The sequence below is a fragment of the Capricornis sumatraensis genome, chromosome 1 (genome assembly GCF_032405125.1).
Source record: "Capricornis sumatraensis isolate serow.1 chromosome 1, serow.2, whole genome shotgun sequence".
NCBI lineage: Eukaryota > Metazoa > Chordata > Mammalia > Artiodactyla > Bovidae > Capricornis > Capricornis sumatraensis.
The window spans coordinates 205967864-205986683 of NC_091069.1; the positions used below are offsets into that span (position 1 = coordinate 205967864).

Below are 18820 nucleotides of genomic sequence, written 5' to 3' on the forward strand. Positions count from 1 at the left end.
CTGGAAAAACCATAGCCTTGACTAGATGGACCTTTGTTGGCAAAGTAATGTCTCTGCTTTTTAATATGCTGTCTAAGTTGGTCACAACTTTTCTTCCAAGGAGGAAACATCTTTTAATTTCATGGCTGCAGTCACCATCTGCAGTGATTTTGGAGCCCCTCAAAATTAAGTCTGTCACTGTTTCCACTGGTTCCTCATCTATTTGCTATGAAGTGATGGGATCAGATGCCAAGATCTTAGTTTTCTTAATTTAAGCCTTAAGCCAACACTTTCACTCTCCTCTTTCACTTTTATCAAGAGGCTCTTTAGTTCTTCTTCACTTTCTGCAATAAGGGCAGTCTGTCTGCCCTTTTCCATCAGAGGGCAGACAGACTAAAAACCATAATCACAGAAAATTAACAATCTAATTACATGGTCCACAGCCTTGTCTAACTCAATGAAATTATGAGCCATGCCATGTAGGGCCACCCAAGGTGGACGGATCATAGTAGAGAGTTTTGACAAAATGTGGTGCACTGGAGAAGGGAAAGGCAAACGACTTCACTATTCTTGCCTTGAGAACCCCGTGGACAGTATGAAAAGGCAGAAAGATAAGGCATTGAAAGATGAACTCCCCAGGTTGGTATGTGCCGATTATGCTACTGGAGATCAGTGGAGAAATAACTCCAGAAAGAATAAAGAGACGGAGCCAAAGCAAAAACACCACCCAGTTGTGGATTTGACTGATGATGGAAGCAAGGTCCGATGCTGTAAAGAGTAATATTGCAAAGGAACCTGGAATGTTAGGTCCATGAATCAAGGCAAGTTGGAAGTGATCAATCAGGTGATGGGAAGAGTGAACATCGACATTTTAGGAATCAGCGAACTAAAATGGACTGGAAAGGGTGAATTTAACCCAGATGACCATTATATCTACTACTCTGGGCAAGAATCTCTTAGAAGAAATGGAGTAGCCATCATAGTCAACAAAAGAGTCTGAAATGCAGTACTTGGATGCAGTCTCAAAAACGATAGAGTGATCTCTATTCGTTTCCAAGGCAAACCATTCAATATCATGGTAATATCCAAGTCTATGCCCTGACCAGAAATGCTGAAGAAGCTGAAGTTGAACAGTTTTATGAAGACCTACAAGACCTTCTAGAATTAACAACAACAACAAAAAGATGTCCTTTTCATTATAGGGGACTAGAATGCAAAAGAAGAAAGTCAAGAAACACCTGGAGTAACAGGCAAATTTGGCCTTGGAGTACAGAATGAAGCAGGACAAAGGCTAATAGAGCTCTGCCAAGAGAATGCACTGGTTATGGTAAGCACCCTCTTCCAACAACACAAGAGAAGACTCTACACATGGACATCACCAGATGGTCAACACTGAAATCAGATTGATTATATTTTTCATAGCCCAAGATTAAGAAGCTCTATACAGTCTAGGAGACTGTTTTAACTCTCTACTAAAAACAAGACTAGGAGCTGACTGTGGCTCAGATCATGAACTCCTTATTGCCAAATTCAGACTTCAATTGAAGAAAGTAGGCAAAACCACTAGACCATTCAGGTATAATCCCTAACGAATATACAGTGGAAGTGAGAAATAGATTTAAAGGACTAGATCTGATACACAGAATGCCTGATGAACTATGGACAGAGGTTCATGACATTGTACAGGAGACAGGGAGCAAGAGAATCCCAAGAAAAAGAAATGCAAAAAAGGAAAATGACTGTCTGAGGTAGCCTTAGAAATAGCTGTGAAAAGAAGAGAAGTGAAAAGCAAAGGAGAAAAGGAAAGATATTCCCATCTGAATGCAGAGTTCCAAAGAATAGCAAGGAGAGATAAGAAAGCCTTCCTCAGCGATCAATGCAAAGAAATAAATGAAAACAACAGAATGGAAAGACTAGAAATCTCTTCAAGAAAATTAGAGATACCAAGGGAACATTTCATGCAAAGATGGGCTCAATAAAGGACAGAATTGGTATGGACCTAAGAGAAACAGAAGATATTAAGAAGAGGTGGCAAGAATACACAGAAGACTATACAAAAAAGATCTTCATGACCCAGATAATCATGATGGTGTGATCACTCACCCAGAGCCAGGCATCCTGGAATCTTAAGTCAAGTGGGCCTTAGAAAGCATCACTATGAACAAAGCTAGTGGAGGTGATGGAATTCCAGGTGAGCTATTTCAAATCCTAAAAGATGATGCTGTGAAAGTGCTGCAGTCAATATGCCAGCAAATTTGGAAAACTCAGCAGTGACCACAGGACTAGAAAAGGTCAGTTTTCATTCCAATCCCAAAGAAAGACAATGCCAAAGAATGCTCGAACTACCACACAATTGCACTCATCTCACATGCTAGTAAAGTAATGCTCAAAATTCTCCAAGCCAGGCTTCAACAATATATGAACCGTGAACTTCCAGATGTTCAAGCTGGTTTTAGAAAAGGCAGAGGAACCAGAGATCAAATTGCTAACATCTTTTGGATCATCAAAAAAGCAAGAGAGTTCTAGAAAAACATCTATTTATTTCTGCTTTATTGACTATGCCAAAGCCTTTGACAGTGTGGATCACAATAAACTTTGGAAAATTCTGAAAGAGATGGGAATATCAGACCACCTGACCTGCCTCTTGAGAAATATGTATGCAGGTCAGGGAACAACAGTTAGTACTGGACATGGAACAACAGACTGGTTCCAAATAGGAAAAGGAGTGTGTCAAGGTTGTATATTGTCACCCTGCTTATTTAACCTATATGCAGATTACCTCATGAGATACGCTGGGCTGGAGGAAGCACAAGCCAAAATCAAGATTGCTGGGAGAAATAACAATAATCTCAGATATGCAGATGACACCACCCTTATGGCCGAAAGTGAAGAAGAACTAAAAAGCCTCTTGATGAAAGTGAAAGAGGAGAGTGAAAAAGTTCAGTCACTAAGTCATGTCTATTCTTTTGTGGCCCCATGGACTCTGCCAGGCTCTTCTGTCCATGGAATTTCCCAGGTTAGAATACTGGAGTGGATTGCCATTTCAATCTCCAGAGGATCTTCCTGACCCAGGGATAAAACCCACATTTCCTTCATTGACAGATGGATTCTCTACCACTGAGCCACTGGGAAGCCCTGTGATGATACTGGACTGGTCCAAATCAACCAGGATTATCTCTCAATCTCAAAGGCCTTAATTTTACATTTTCCAAGAATTAGCAGTTGGATATCTTTGAAGACAATTATTCTTCCTAACACAGTTCAGTTCAGTTCAGTCGCTCAGTCATGTCCGACTCTTTGCGACCCCGTGAATTGCAGCACGCCAGGCCTCCCTGTCCACCAATTCCTGGAGTTCACTCAAACTCATGTCCATGGAGTCGGTGATGCCATCCAGCCATCTCGTCCTCAGTCGTCCCCTTCTCCTCCTGCCCCCAATCCCTCCCAACATCAGAGTCTTTTCCAATGAGTCAACTCTTTACATGAGGTGGCCAAAGTACTGGAGTTTCAGCTTTAGCATCATTCCTTCCAAAGAAATCCCAGGGCTGATCTCCTTCAGAATGGACTGGTTGGATCTCCTTGCAGTCCAAGGGACCTCAAGAGTCTTCTCCAACACCACAGTTCAAAACCATCAATTCTTCAGCGCTCAGCCTTCTTCACAGTCCAACTCTCATATCCGTACATGACCACAGGAAAAACCATAGCCTTGACTAGACGGACCTTAGTTGGCAAACTAATGTCTCTGCTTTTGAATATGCTATGTAGGGTGGTCATAACTTTTCTTCCAAGGAGTAAGCATCTTTTCATTTCATGGCTACAATCACCATCTGCAGTGATTTTGGAGCCCCCCAAAATAAAGTCTGACACTGTTTCTACTGTTTCCTCATCTATTTCCCATGAAGTGATGGGACCAGATGCCATGATCTTCGTTTTCTGAATGTTCAGCTTTAAGCCAACTTTTTCACTCTCCACTTTCACTTTCATCAAGAGGTTTTTAATTCTTCTTCACTTTCTTCCATAAGGGTAGTGTCATCTGCATATTTGAGGTTATTGATATTTCTCCTGGCAATCTTGATTCCAGCTTGTGCTTCTTCCAGCCCAGCATTTCTCATGATGTGCTCTGCATATAAGTTAAATAAGCAGGGGGACAATATACAGCCTTGACGTACTCCTTTTCCTATTTGAAACAAGTTTGTTGTTCCATGTCCAGTTCTAACTGTTGCTTCTTGACCTGCATGCAGATTTCTCAAGAGGCAATTCAGGTGGTCTGGTGTTCCCATCTCTTTCAGAATTTTATACAGTTTAGGCTTTGGCATAGTCAATAAAGCAGAAATTGATATTTTTCTGTAACTCTCTTGCTTTTTCCATGATCCAGCAGATGTTGGCAATTTGATCTCTGGTTCCTCTGCCTTTTCTAAAACCAGCTTCAACATCAGGAAGTTCACGGTTCATGTATTGCTGAAGCCTGGCTTGGAGAATGTTGAGCATTACTTTATTAGCATGTAAGATGAGTGCAATTATGCGGTAGTTTGAGCATTCTTTGGCATTGCCTTTCTTAATGCAACCATTTTTCTGAGGACTGAGACAAAACAAAATCCCTTCCCTAGAAGAGATTACAGTTGAGGAAATACTGAAACAGAGAAGGGAAATCCAAAAAAAATGTGTTTTATAGGATAAGGACGAACAGTTAACAGTGCTATGGGGAGCCTGCCTGATGTTGAGGGTGAGCTAGAGAAAATTTGGTTAGAAAATTAGAATTATTCTTGATGTAGTCCTATGACTCTGTTACTTTTCCTGCAGGTTTTGAGACTCTGGGATATTCAGCATCAACTGTCCATCCAGAGGATCTCTTGCTTTTTCCCCAAGAGTCAGGACTTCAGGTGTCTCTTCCACTTTGATGAAGCCCACGGACGACTCTTCATCTCATTCAATAACCAGCTAGCTTTGCTGGCAATGAAAAGTGAAGCCGGCAAGAGGGTGACAAGCCACAAGAAGGCAGTCACTTGTGTACTTTACAGTTCAGTCTTGAAGCAGGTAATGATGCTTTTCTGTCACTCTCCTAACATGTGCCCACATTCAGTTCCTTAATTCAATCGGGGGACAAATATAGAAAAGGAAAGGTGGGAAAGAAATGATTTAAGCTGTGTGCTTTTCTGCAATAATGTGTATTCGGGTGGATTTGGAGAGTAATTTCATTTTCAACCAGCGACCGCAGCAGCACTGATAGAGTTACTCAGAGGAAGTATTCCAGCTAAAGCAAACACAACATGGAATGTAATTGAACTTATCTTTGTTACCCACTAGTTTGGCTCTTGATGCCAAATGCAAGTGAACCTGGCTGTAAAATTCCCTTTTACGCACACCATCACCATCCCCCTGCATCCCTGTGGAAAGATCTGAAATATGCATGAAATGTAATTAGCAAAGATCCATTTTGCCGGCACAGTTTCGGCGAGTGGCTCGCTGTGGCAGGCCCAGAATGTATTCATAATAAAATGATTCTGTTAAATGTGCTGCCACTTGGTATGCAGCTCGAGTGTTGTTTGTCTCCCCACCACGTTAATGATGCTTTGCAGCCTTTGCTTATGGGAGCACTCCCTGCATGTCAATGAGAAAATGGGCTGCTCTGGAGTGGAGATGCCACAAGGACCACAGCCCTTCTTAGAGGACAGGGAGGGCCAGCCTGTGGGTATCGTGGAGGGAGTGGAGCAATCCTTTTCATTGCCCTTGGAGCTTAGTGTGAGGCCATGATCACCCCAGGCCTGACAGTCACCGAACAGCAGGAGGCAAGCCGACAGCCAGTATCCAGCTTATGGCTGATTAAACAATAACTCCAGCCCATTCTACTTTCCTTTCTGCAGAAGCTTCTGCATCCACGCAGAAATGAGTAGTTCAGATGGTGTGCAACAGGAGGAAAGGCCTTTGTTAGTAATGAGTAGTGTGTCAGTCACTACTTCAAATACTGTGCTGGTTATTCTAGGAGATAAAAGTCCTTTACAAAACAATCCATTTCGAATTCCATCTGTGGGGGAAACATTCCCTAGTAAATGTTTTACTGAACTATATGAAGGCAGCCAGTTAATTTGGCTCCCTGGTGGCCACTGAGAGATATATTTCTTTCCAGAAGAATGTTCTGCTAATTGAGATTTGCAGTTAAAGTGCTGAGTTTATGTGTAGATGGTATGATCATATATTGCCTGACCATAAGATGAGCAATTTTCCAAGAGGAATTCAGGTCTGGAGAAGAAAGTCTGGAATCTTCCATTTGGAATATGAAGATAAAGCCAAAATAACACAAGGATATGCCAGTTATAGGCAACAACAGAATATGCACATGTGGAATATTACATGCAAAGAATCTCTGTACAAATGATTTGGATATTGATGCCTCTTTTATTTCTGAGGTCAAAAGTATAAAGAATTAAATGCAACGTTAAAGTGTGTATAAAGTACGTAGAGCTGTGTATTATACAGAAATGTTTCCTATTATCAGCTAAACTATGGAGAAACACTTTAACATTGTGTAACATTTATAATTGCAAAAAATATATATTGCAGTCAAGTACAAAGGAAACAATATCACCCACAGACCCATCAGCCAGTGATAACTGATCATTTCAAAGTAGTTAGATAAAACAAATGAAACTGTTTTGAACAAGTGTCAGGTGCCAGAATGAGGATTCAAAGATTCACATACCACAAAGTTTCTTCACCCCCATAGTTCAAGGAGATTCAGATACAGAGAATCTTTCCAGAGCTCACTGCTGGGCAAGTGCTCATTACAAGGATTGTGGGGTGATATCAGGGGACCAGACACATGACTCACTCACAAAGAAACAATGGAGTAGAGCAAAACGAAGAGAGGAAAAATCAAAGTGCTATCCTTGGAAAGAGGACCTTTCTGCCTGGGGCTGGGTGGGTGACAGTTTAGCAGAGCCCTGAAATCTCCAGTGGGAACCTCTGAAAGGAGAGAATGAAGTAGCTCCAGACAGATGGTACAACATGGCCACCTGTTTAAGCATAAACAAGGCATTTTTTTTTCAGGGAGAGGGTTTATTCTGGAGTGACTAGTTTGTGGGTACTTAGCAAATATTGGGAGACTTGAGACAGTGGAAGGAGCTTAGAGTCAGATTGTGAATGCCATTCACTCAATGAACCAAGATCTAGTCTTTGAAAAATATAGACTTGAGGTTAGAACAGCAATTGGTGCTTACAGTGTGATCTCAGATCTCTGGAGAAGTCAGACCCTTTCAAAGGACCAAAACTATTTTCATTATAACATTAATCTGTTGTCCACTTTTTTCCACTCTCATTGTTTCATGAGTGTACAGTGGTGTTTCCTAGAGGCTATGTGATGACTGATGGCACAATGCGCTTTTGTATTTATGTGTTTTAACAATTTTTTAAAAAAATTTTTATTTTTACTTTATTTTACTTTACAATCTCAGTTTAAATTTCTAATGTGGTAAATACATGGGTTTCTCTGTTTTTGTCTTTATCTCTATCTCTGTCTCCCAGATAAATAGAAGCTATTTGGATTCTTCAGTACTTTTTAATAGTGTAAAATAAAAAGATCAAAGTTTTGAGAACACAGAGAGAAAAGAGAGTTCAAATGTTTGGCAGACTACGTCCTGTGTCTAAGCTTCGGTTTACTGATTTTCAAAAGTGTGTGTGTCTGTGTGTTGGGGGGCAGGCATAGACATGATATGGTAGCAGTGGCTATCTGCAGCATCACCTTGCTGCGTCCTGCTTCTCAGAGGTAGTTCTCCTTCCTCCCAGGCAGTCAGCCCAGGCAAGTCTCCCCGGTTCCCCCATACCTCTCAGGTTGAAGGGTGATGCTTTTAATACGCCTCTTCCTTATTTACATCTTGATATTTCTTACTCGTTATTGTACCCATGTGACATATGAAAGCAGAAGTTGAAAAGAGTTAGAAAGGCAGAGGGATCCCTGAATAGGGCTTTGCCTCTGGCCCCGTGAGATGAGGAAGTGGTTTTTCCTGCCCCTCTCCTTCTCTGCCACTGCAGTTCTTGCTGCTTAACATTCAGTTCTGGGACTCCTCTCTGGTCCTCTCTGCATCTGACGTCTCCAGGAACATCTGCCACACCTCTCTCCCTTGCATTTCTAGTTGTTATCCAGCTAAACAGTTACCTAAATGCTCACTTTCTCTCCTCCCATGTTTGATAAAAGGGGAAGATTCTTGTCTTTCACGTTCATATTTTCCTACAACTCCCAACACTCTCCTGAACAGCAACGAATGGTCAATTCTAGATTTGGTCGATTGTTGCTATTTCTAAATCTAAGTTCAAAAGGAACCCATGCTTTTTCAGTCTGCTGGTGCTCTTAGGTTATTTGGTTTGGTGTTTTTTTTTGAAAGACTTTCCCTTTATCTGAATCGAATGAAAACATGACAACATGTTGCCATTTCAACACTTTGCTACGCCTTATTATTATTTCATTCTATTCGGTCATCAATGAGAACTTCCCATTATTCCTATTTGAAAGTGACATGGCATATTTCTGTGACTCATCTTCCTGCATTTTGGTACCTTCACATCCTAATCTAAGAAAGTGATGTTAAGCCACGCAGAGACTTTGAAAACAGACTGTGAGCTTTATTTCACTCAGCAAAGCTTACCCTCTCAGCTAGTGGCAGAACAAGTTGGGACAGGATGAGGGAGTCCTTGGAATGCACAATTTTGAAAGAATCAAAGTCACACAATATCCTGGAGGTAGTTCTCATGAATTGTCTTTGCATAGAATTCTTAAGTGAAGCTTTTCTTAAAAACCCATGATTGTTGGGGAACTTTAAAAATATGTTTGTAGATATCATATAAACTGAAAAAGAGAAAATTTCTGACTTATCCTAATGATGTGCTTTTGTAAAACAGGTGATGTTTCAGTGCATTTTGCATCTAGACATAGTTAGGCTAAATGTAAATAGGCATTATAAAATCCTAACAGTGATATTCACTATTTTTCCCATTGAAATAATTTACTTTTTGTAAAATAATACTTGCTTATTACAAGAAATTACAATAATGCTGTAGAGTTCAAATAAGGAACTAAATATTGCTCAAATATCATCAACATCTTCTAAATACCTCTCTGTGCATAGGCTAGTTCACCTGAATATGGTTCTATAACCTACATTTTACTCTATGACATATTGGAATTAATTCCTTGTGTCTAATGTAGATCTCCTCCATCATTTTGAAAAAGCAGCACAGAGTCCCACTGTATGTGTATCATAATTTACTGATCCATTTGCCTTGATGAGCATTTTGCTGTTATGAATTTCTTTATGCATAAATTTATTCACACTCATGACTTTCTCTCTCTAAGGCAAAATCTTAAGAATGAATTTCAAAGTTAAAATATATGTATATGGGATAATTTAGTACATAAATTGCTTCCTGAATCTTACTATGTTACCCAATCTTTAAGAGTAAACACATTAATCATATAAAGAGACATGTCAGGCAGCGACTGCCTGGCAGCCTCTGGCAGGACTCCTGCGATCTCTGATATTGTTCCTGTTATTCACCATGGGATGTTGTCTTTGAAAATTTGAAGATTAGACCTTCTTTACCTACAGTCGTGTTTGTTTCTTGAGGACCAACTTTTACAAGAAACATGATGTCAATCATTCATTTAAAATGGGGTTAGGGTATAATTTTTTAGTGACAATGCGTCTCCTGTCCTCTTTTCTGCCCACGATTTTGGGGGAATTGTGATGTTTGAGAGTCTAACCAATTCAATACATAGTTCCTGTGGGAATTGTAAAATCTGAGTAGAGGGAAGTGGACAAGCTTGAGGGAAATTTATCTCCACTTTACAAGACATTATGCCTCTTTAGTGCTTGTATTTAGGGCGAAATCAATGAGTTTCTCCTTTGAACAGAATTAGATGAACATGGATGAAAGCTTTCTCCTTGCCTGCTTACTGCTGGGCTTCAAGTGACCTGTGTTAATGTGGCTTTTCTTCACTGGTCAGCTTAAGGGTGTACTTGCTTACATGTCAATACTGAGGCTATGAGCTCTGGTCACTTGCTGAAGACATAGGAAATGCCTTAGTCTTAAGGGTAGATCAAGGAACTCCCCTGGAGTTCCAGCGGTTAAGACTTCATGCTTCCACTGTAGGGAACCCAGGTTCAATCCCTGATTGGGGAACTAATATTGTGCTTGCCAAAATATATACACACTTACATGCATGTGTATGTACATATAAATAGGTGTTTATTTAAAAGTGATGGCTTGGAAGGAATACCACATTTCAGTGTTACAAAACTAAAAAAGACAAAGGGTATACAGTAAAAATTTCCTTTTATCACTGTTTCTACCTACCAGGTTCCTTTGCTGGAAGCAACTAGTTCATGAGATCCATGAGCACCCTTTAAGGGCTGTTGTATTCAAACACAAGTATATATGTATTTTTTGTCACAAATATGTATACTCACTTTAAAATAGATGTGTATAATAATTCTTAATATTTAAGAATATTAATTATGTGGTTTTACACAAACAGTAGTATGTTATATGCACAGCAACACTGCTCTGTACATTGATTTTCCACCCAACAATACAGCCTAGCGATCATTTTATTTATCTCATTACCCAGAATATCCTCTTTCTTTCTGACAGCTGCATGGTATTCTATTTAACGGGTATGCCAAATTTTATTAATCAGTTTTTATGGACATTTAGATTGCTTCCAGTATTTTTGTTATACAGATAATATAGTAATTTGAATGCACAAATTTTGGCACTAGTAAGGAAACATCTGTAAGATAAATTCCTAGAACTAGAATTAGTGGGTCATAGACTGTGTGGATCACAATAAACTGTGGAAAATTCTGAGAGAGATGGGAATACCAGACCACCTGACCTGCCTCTTGAGAAATCTGTATGCAGGTCAGGAAGCAACAGTTAGAACTGGACATGGAACAATAGTCTGGTTCCAAATAGGAAAAGGAGCATGTCAAGGCTGTATATTGTCCCCATGCTTATTTAACTTATATGCAGAGTACATCATGAGAAACACTGGGTTGGAAGAAGCACAAGCTGGAATCAAGACTGCTGGGAGAAATAGCAATAACCTCAGATATGCAGATGACATCACCCTTATGGCAGAAAGTGAAGAGGAACTAAAAAGCCTCTTGATGAAAGTGAAAGTGGAGAGTGAAAAAGTTGGCTTAAAGCTCAACGTTCAGAAAACGAAGATCATGGCATCTGGTCTCATCACTTCATGGAAATAGATGGGGAAACAGTGGAGACAGTGTCAGACTTTATTCTTCTGGGCTCCAAAATCACTGCAGATGGTGATTGCAGCCATGAAATTAAAAGACGTTTACTCCTTGGAAGAAAAGTTATGACCACCCTACATAGCATATTGAAAAGCAGAGACATTACTTTGCCAACAAAGTTCCGTTGAAGTCAAGGCTATGGTTTTTCCAGTGGTCATGTGTGGATGTGAGAGTTGGAATGTGAAGAAACCTAAGCACTGAAGAACTGATGCTTTTGAACTGTGGTGTTGGAGAAGACTCTTGAGAGTCCCTTGGACTGCAAGGAGATCCAACCAGTCCATTCTAAAGGAGATCAGTCCTGGGTGTTCTTTGGGAGGAATGATGCTAAAGCTGAAACTCCAGTACTTTGGCCACCTCATGCGAAGAGTTGACTCATTGGAAAAGACTCTGATACTGGGAGGGATTGGGGACAGGAGGAGAAGGGGACGACAGAGGATGAGATGGCTGGAAGGCATCACCGACTCGATGGACATGAGTTTGAGTGAACTCCAGGAATTCGTGGACAGGGAGGCCTGGTGTGCTGCAATTCATGGAGCCACAAAGAGTTGGACACGACTGAGTGACTGAACTGAACTGAGAGTGTTTATGTCAGTAACCTTGGTAAATATTTTCAAATTTTCTGTATAAAAGCTGCATTTAAATCAACCACATGATAAGAAATGACCCTTTCCTCAGGCTCTCTCATTATCACTGATTCAGCTATTTTTTAAAAGACTTCTTTTTTTAAAAACAATTTTTTAAAAGAACATTTTTAGGTTCACAGCAAAATTGAGATGATCTTGAAAATAGCTGGACATGACTGAAGCGACTTAGCACACATGAACTATGCTGAGTCCTCCTAACCATGAATCTGGATGATCTCTCATTTAAATAGTGTTTTATATCATTCATCAGAGTTTTGAAGTACACCTCATATAGATCTTATACATATTTTGTTAGACTTACATGTATTTCACTTTTGTGGATGTTAATGTACATTGTACTGTGATATTATTTTTAAATTCTACTTGTTCAGTGCTGCTCTATAGGAAAATGATTGACTTTTGTGTATTAACTATGTAACCTGTAATCTTGCAGTAATTGCTTCTTAGTTCCAGGAAATGTTTTTGGTCCGTTCTTTAAGATTTTCTGCACAGAAGACTGGGCTTCCCCAGTGGGTCAGTGGTAAAGAATCCACCTGCAACGTAGGAGACACGGGGTTGGATCCCTCTTTTGGGAGGATCACCTGGAGAAGGAAATGGAAGCTCACTCCAGTATTCCTGCCTGGAGAATCCCATAGATAGAGGAGCCTGGTGGGCTAAGGTCCATAGGATCACAAGAGTCAGACACAATGGAAGCAACTGAGCATGCATGCATGTACATGGAGGATCATGTCATCTGCTTACAGAGACAGTTTTATTTCTTTCTTCTCAAACTTTATAACTCCCCTTCTTTTGCTTTTCTTGTTGCATTATGCCAAGCTTCTGTATAATGTTGAAAAGGTATAATGAGAGGGAACATCCTTGCCTTGTACCTGATCTTAGTAAAAAAGCTGCAAAGTTCTCACTATTAAGTATAATAGTAGCTGTACGATTTTTGTAGATATTTTTTGTCAAGTGAAGGAAAGTTCCCTCTATTCTTATTTGATGAGAGTTTTTAATCATAAGTGGGTGTTAGTGCCACTTGCTATTTTTTTTATCTGTTGATATAATCATGTGTTTTTTCTTTTTCATATCAGTTCAGTCGCTCAGTTGTGTCCAACTCTTTGAGAGTCCATGGACTGCAGTACACCAGGCCTCCCTGTCTATCACCAACTCCTGGAGCTTGCTCAAACTCATGTCCATTGAGTCAGTGATGCCATCCAACCATCTCATCCTCTGTTGTCCCTTTCTCTACCTGCCTTCAATCTTTCACAGCATCAGGGTCTTTTCTAAGCCATCAGGTGGCCAAAATATTGGAGCTTCAGCTTCAGCATCAGTCCTTACAGTGAATATTCAGGACTGATTTCCTTTAGGATTGACTAGTTTGATCTCCTTGCAGTCCAAAGAACTCTCAAGAGTCTTCTCCAACACCACAGTTCAAAAGCATCAATTCTTTGCTGCTCAGCTTTCTTTATTGTCCACCTCTCACATTCATATGTGACTACTTGAAAAACCATAGCTTGGCCATAGGGACTTCTGTTGGCAAAGTAATGTCTCTGCTTTTTAATATGTTGTTTAGGTTGGTCACAGCTTTTCTTCCAAAAAGCAAGCGTCTTTTAATTTTATGGCTACAGTCACCATCTGCAGTGATTTCGGAGCCCAAGAAAATAGTCTGTCACTGTATCCTTTGTTTCCCCATCTATTTGCCATGTCCTAAAAGATGATGCTGTGAAAGTATTACACTCAATATGCCAGCAAATTTGGAAAACTCAGCAGTGGCCATAGGACTGGAAACCGTCAGTTTTCCTTCCAATCCCAAAGAAAGGCAATGCCAAAGATTGCTCAAACTACCACACAATTTCACTCATCTCACACGCTAGCAAAGTAATGCTCAAAATTCTCCAAGCCAGGCTTCAACAATATGTGGACCGTGAACTTCCAGATGTTGAAGTTGGTTTTAGAAAAGGCAGAGGAACCAGAGATCAAATTGCCAACATCCTTTGAATCATTGAAAAAGCAAGAGAGTTCCAGAAAAACATCTACTTCTGTTTCATTGGCTACACCAAAGCCTTTGACTGTGTGGAAAATTCTTGAAGAGGTGGGAATACCAGACCACCTAACCTGCCTCCTGAGAAATCTGTATGCAGGTCAGGAAGCAACAGTTAGAAGTGGACATGAAACAACAGACTTGTTCCAAATCGGGAAAGGAGTACATCAAGGCTGTATATTGTCACCCTGCTTATTTTACTTATATGCAGAGTACATCATGAGAAACGCTGGACTAGAAGAAACACAAGCTCGAATCAAGACTGCCGGGAGAAATATCAGTAACCTCAGATATGCAGATGACACCACCTGTATGGCAGAAAATGAAGAAGAACTAAAGAGCCTCTTGAAAGAGGAGAGTGAAAGAGGAGAGTGAAAAAGTTGGTTTAAAGCTCAACATTCAGAAAACTAAGATCATGGCATCCTGTCCCATCACATTATGGCAAATGATGGGAAATAATGGGAACGGTGACTTTATATTTTTGGGCTCCAAAATCTCTGCAGATGGTGACTACAGCCATGAAATTAAAAGATGCCTACTCCATGGAAGAAAAGCTATGACTAGCATAGACAGCATGGTGAAAAGCAGAGACATTACTTTGCCAACAAAACTCCGTCTGGTCAAGGCTATAGTTTTCCCAGTGGTCTTGTATGGATGTGAAGAGTTGGACTGTGAAGAAACCTGAGTGCCAAAAAATTGATGCTTTTAAACTGTGATGTTGGAGAAGACTCTTGAGAGTCCCTTGGACTGCAAGGAGATCCAACCTGTCCATCCTAAAGGAAATCAGCCCTGAATACTCATTGGAAGGACTGATGCTAAAGCTGAAAGTCCAATACTCTGGCCACCTGATGCAAAGAACTGACTCATTTGAAAATATCCCAATGGTGGGAAAGATTGAAGGCAGGAGGAGAAGGGGACGACAGAGGATGAGACGGTTGGGTGACATCACTGATTCGATGGACATGAGTTTTAAGTAAGCTCTGAGGGTTGGTGATGGACAGGGAAGCCCAGTGTGATTCAGTCCATGGTTTGCAAAATATTGGACATGACTGAGTGACCGAACTGATGGGACCAGATGCCATGATCTTTGTTCTTTGAGTGCTGAGTTTTAAGCCAGCTTTTTCACTCTGACTTTCATCAAGAGGCTCTTTAGTACCTCTTTGCTTTCTGCCATAAGGGTGGTGTCATTTGCATATCTGAGGTTATTGATATTTCTCCCAGCAAACTTGATTTCAGCTTGTGTTTCATCCAATCTGGCATTTTGCATGGTGTACTCTGCATGTAATTTAAATAAGTAGGATGACAATATACAGCCTTGATGTACTCCTTTCCCAATTTGGAACCAGTCTGTTATTCCATGTCCAGTTTGATTTGCATACAGGTTTTTCAGGAGGTGGGTAAGGTAGTCTGGTATTCCCATCTCTTTAAGAATTTTCCAGTCTGTTATGATCCACACAAAGACTTTAGCGTTGTCGGTGAAGCAGATGTTTTTCTTGAATTTTCTTGCTTTTTCTATGATCCATTTGATGTTGCCAAATTTGATTTCTGGTTCCTTTGCCTTTTCTAAATCCAGCTTGAACATCTGGAATTTTTTGGTTCACATACTGTCGAAGCTTAACTTGGAGAATTTTGAGCATTAGTTTGCTAGCATGTGAGATGAGTGGAATTGTGCAGTAGTTTGAACACTGCTTGACATTGTCCTTCTTTGGGATTAGAATGAAGACTGACCTTTTCTAGTCTTGGGCTACTGCTGAGTTTTCAAATTTGCTGGCATGTTGAGTGCAGCCCTTTAACAGCATCATCTTTCAGGATTTGAAATAGCTCAGCTGGAACTCCATCACTTCCACTAGCTTTGTTTGTAGTGATGCTTCCTAATGCCCACTTGAGTTCACACTTCAGGATGTCTGGCTCTAGGTGAGCGATCACACCATCATGGTTATCTGGGTCATGAAGATCATTTTTATATAGTTCTTCTGTGTATTCTTGCCATCTCCTCTTAATGTCTTCTGCTTCTGTCAGGTCTATACTGTTTCGGTCCTTTATTGTGCCCATGTTTGCATGAAATGTTTCTTTGGAATTTCCAATTTTTTTGAAGAGATCTCTAGTCTTTCACATTCTGTTGTCTCCCTGTATTTCATTGCACTGCTCTCTGAAGAAGGCTTTTTTATCTCTCTTTGATATTCTTTGGAACTCTGCATTCAGATGGATCTATCCTTCCTTTTCTCCTTTGCCTTTCACTTCTCTTCTTTTCTAAGCTGTTTGTAAGGCTTCCTCAGACAGCCATTTTGCCTTTTTTTTGACTTCTTTTTCTTGAGGATGGTCTGATCGTAGCCTTGTATATACATTGTTACTAAACTCTGTCCTTAGTTCTTCAGTACTCTGTCTATCAGATCTAGTCCCTTGAATCTATTTGTTACTTAGATAGCATATTCAAAAGCAGAGACATTACTTTGCCAACTAAGGTCTGTCTAGTCAAGGCTATGGTTTTTCCAGTAGTCATGTATGGATGTGAGAGTTGGACTGTGAAGAAGGCTGAGTGCCAAAGAATTGATGCTTTTGAACTGTGGTATTGGAGAAGACTCTTGAGAGTCCCTTGGACTGCAAGGAGATCCAACCAGTCCATTCTGAAGGAGATCAGTCCTGGGATTTCTTTGGAAGGAATGATGCTAAAGCTGAAACTCCAATACTTTGGCCACCTCATGCGAAGAGTTGACTCATTGGAAAAGTCTCTGATGCTGGGAGGGATTGGGGGCAGGAGGAGAAGGGGACGACAGAGGATGAGATGGCTAGATGGCATCACTGACTCGATGGACGTGAATCTGAGTGAACTCTGGGAGTTGGTGATGGACAGGGAGGCCTGGCGTGCTGCGATTCATGGGGTCGCAAAGAGTCGGACACGACTGAGCGAATGAACTGAACTGAACTGAACTGAATAATTGTAAGGGATTTGATTTAGGTCATACCTGAATGGCCTAATGGTTTTCCCTAGTTTCTTCAATTTAAGTCTGAATTTTGCAATAAGGAGTTCATGATCTGAGCCACAGTCAGCTCCCAGTCTTGTTTTGCTGACTGTATAGAGCTTCTCCATCTTTGGCTGCAAAGAATATAATCAATGGTGATGTCCATGTGTAGAGTTGTCTCGTGTTGTTGGAAGAGCGTGTTTGCTGTGACTTGTGTGTTCTCTCGGCAAAACTCTGTTAGCCTTTGCCCTGCTTCATTTTGTATTCCAAGGCCAAACTTGACTGTTACTCCAGGTATCTCTTGACTTCCTACATTTACATTCCAGTCCCTTATGATGAAAAGGACATCTTTTGTGTGTGTGTGTGTGTGTGTGTGTTAATTCTAGAAGGTCTTTTAGGTCTTCATAGAACCATTCAGCTTCTTAAGCATCAGTAGTTGATGCATGGACTTGGATCACTATGATGTTGAATGGTTTACCTTTGAAACTATAGACTTGGATCACTATGATGTTGAATGGTTTACCTTTGAAACAAACAGAGATCATTTTGTCATTTTTGAGACTGCACCCACGTTTTCCTTTTTGGACTCTTTTGTTGACTATGAGGGCTACTCCATTTCTTCTAAGGGGTTCTTACCCACAACAGTAGATGTAATGGTGATCTGAATTAAATTCACCTGTTCTGGTGAATGATATGATTATTATATTGTATTAATTTTATGATGATATTGCATTGATATGATGGTTTGTATTAATATTCAGAAGTTGAACCAATATAATGCTTCTTATGCTTTGCTGGATTTGAAATTATTTTGTTGAGTATTTTTGCCACTATGTTCATGAGGATATAGATCTATACTTTTCTCTGCTTGTATGTCTTTGTCTGATTTTGGTAATGCTGGTAAAATGAGCTTAGAAGTATTTCCTCTGCTTCTTTTCCCTGAATAAGATTGTATATAGTTGACATAATTCCTTCCTTAAATGTTTTGTAAAACTCATTAAAGAATCATATCTGCTGCTTTCTGTTTTGGAAGACTATTAGCTATTGATTTAATTTCATATATATATATATGCCTATTCAGACTCCTTCTTATGTGAGTTTGGACAGATTATGTCATTCAACAAATTAGCCCATTTCATCTAGGTTATCAGCTTTGTAAGCATAGAGTTGTTTAGCATACCTCTATAATCCCTTTAATGTGTATGGGGTCTTGGGTGATGTTCTCTCTTTGATTTCTGATGTTGGCAATGTGCATCCCTTGTCATTTTTTTTTTTACTTAGCCTGGATGGGATCATCAACTTTAAAATTTTTTTCCCTAAGAACAAGCTTTTGGTTTCATTAATTTTAATGATTTTTTATTTTTAATTTCATTGATTTCTATTCTAATTTTATTTTTTATTTTCTCCTGCTTATTTATATTGTATTAACTCTTTTTTTTCCTACTCTTGTGAGGTAGAATTTTAGATGATTGATTTTAGATCTCTTTCCCCCCCTAATATATGTATGTAGTGCCATAATTTTTCTTCTAAGCACTGCTTTCTCTGACTGGGATCTCATAAATTTTGATAAGGTATATTTTCATTTTCATTTAGTTAAAAATATTTTAAAATTTCTATTGATGTTCCTTCTTTGATCCATGCTTTATTTGAAATGTGTTGTTTAGTCTCCAAGTGTTTGGGGGTTTTCCAGTTATCTTTCTGTATACATTTTGAGTTTAATTTCATTGTGATCTGCAATCAGACCCTGTATGATTTTTATTCTTTTAAATTTGTTAAGGGGTATTTTATGACCCCAAATGTGTTTTATCTTGGTGAATTTTCCATGAGAGCTTGAGAAAAATGTGTGCTTTGCTGCTGTTGGGTGAGATAGTCCATAGATGTCAATTATATTCAGTTGATTGATGGTGGTGTTGA

General features: G+C 39.8%; 1 protein-coding gene across 1 annotated transcript in view; it reads left to right on the top strand.

The window, feature by feature from the left end:
- The window catches only part of WDR49 (WD repeat domain 49), a 159592-nt gene that overhangs the window by 72953 nt on the left and 67819 nt on the right, over positions 1–18820 (top strand). Inside the window, exon 7 of the mRNA XM_068968895.1 lies at positions 4777–5010. Coding sequence (XP_068824996.1) covers positions 4777–5010 — 234 coding nt within the window. The remainder of the gene's footprint in view (positions 1–4776; positions 5011–18820) is intronic.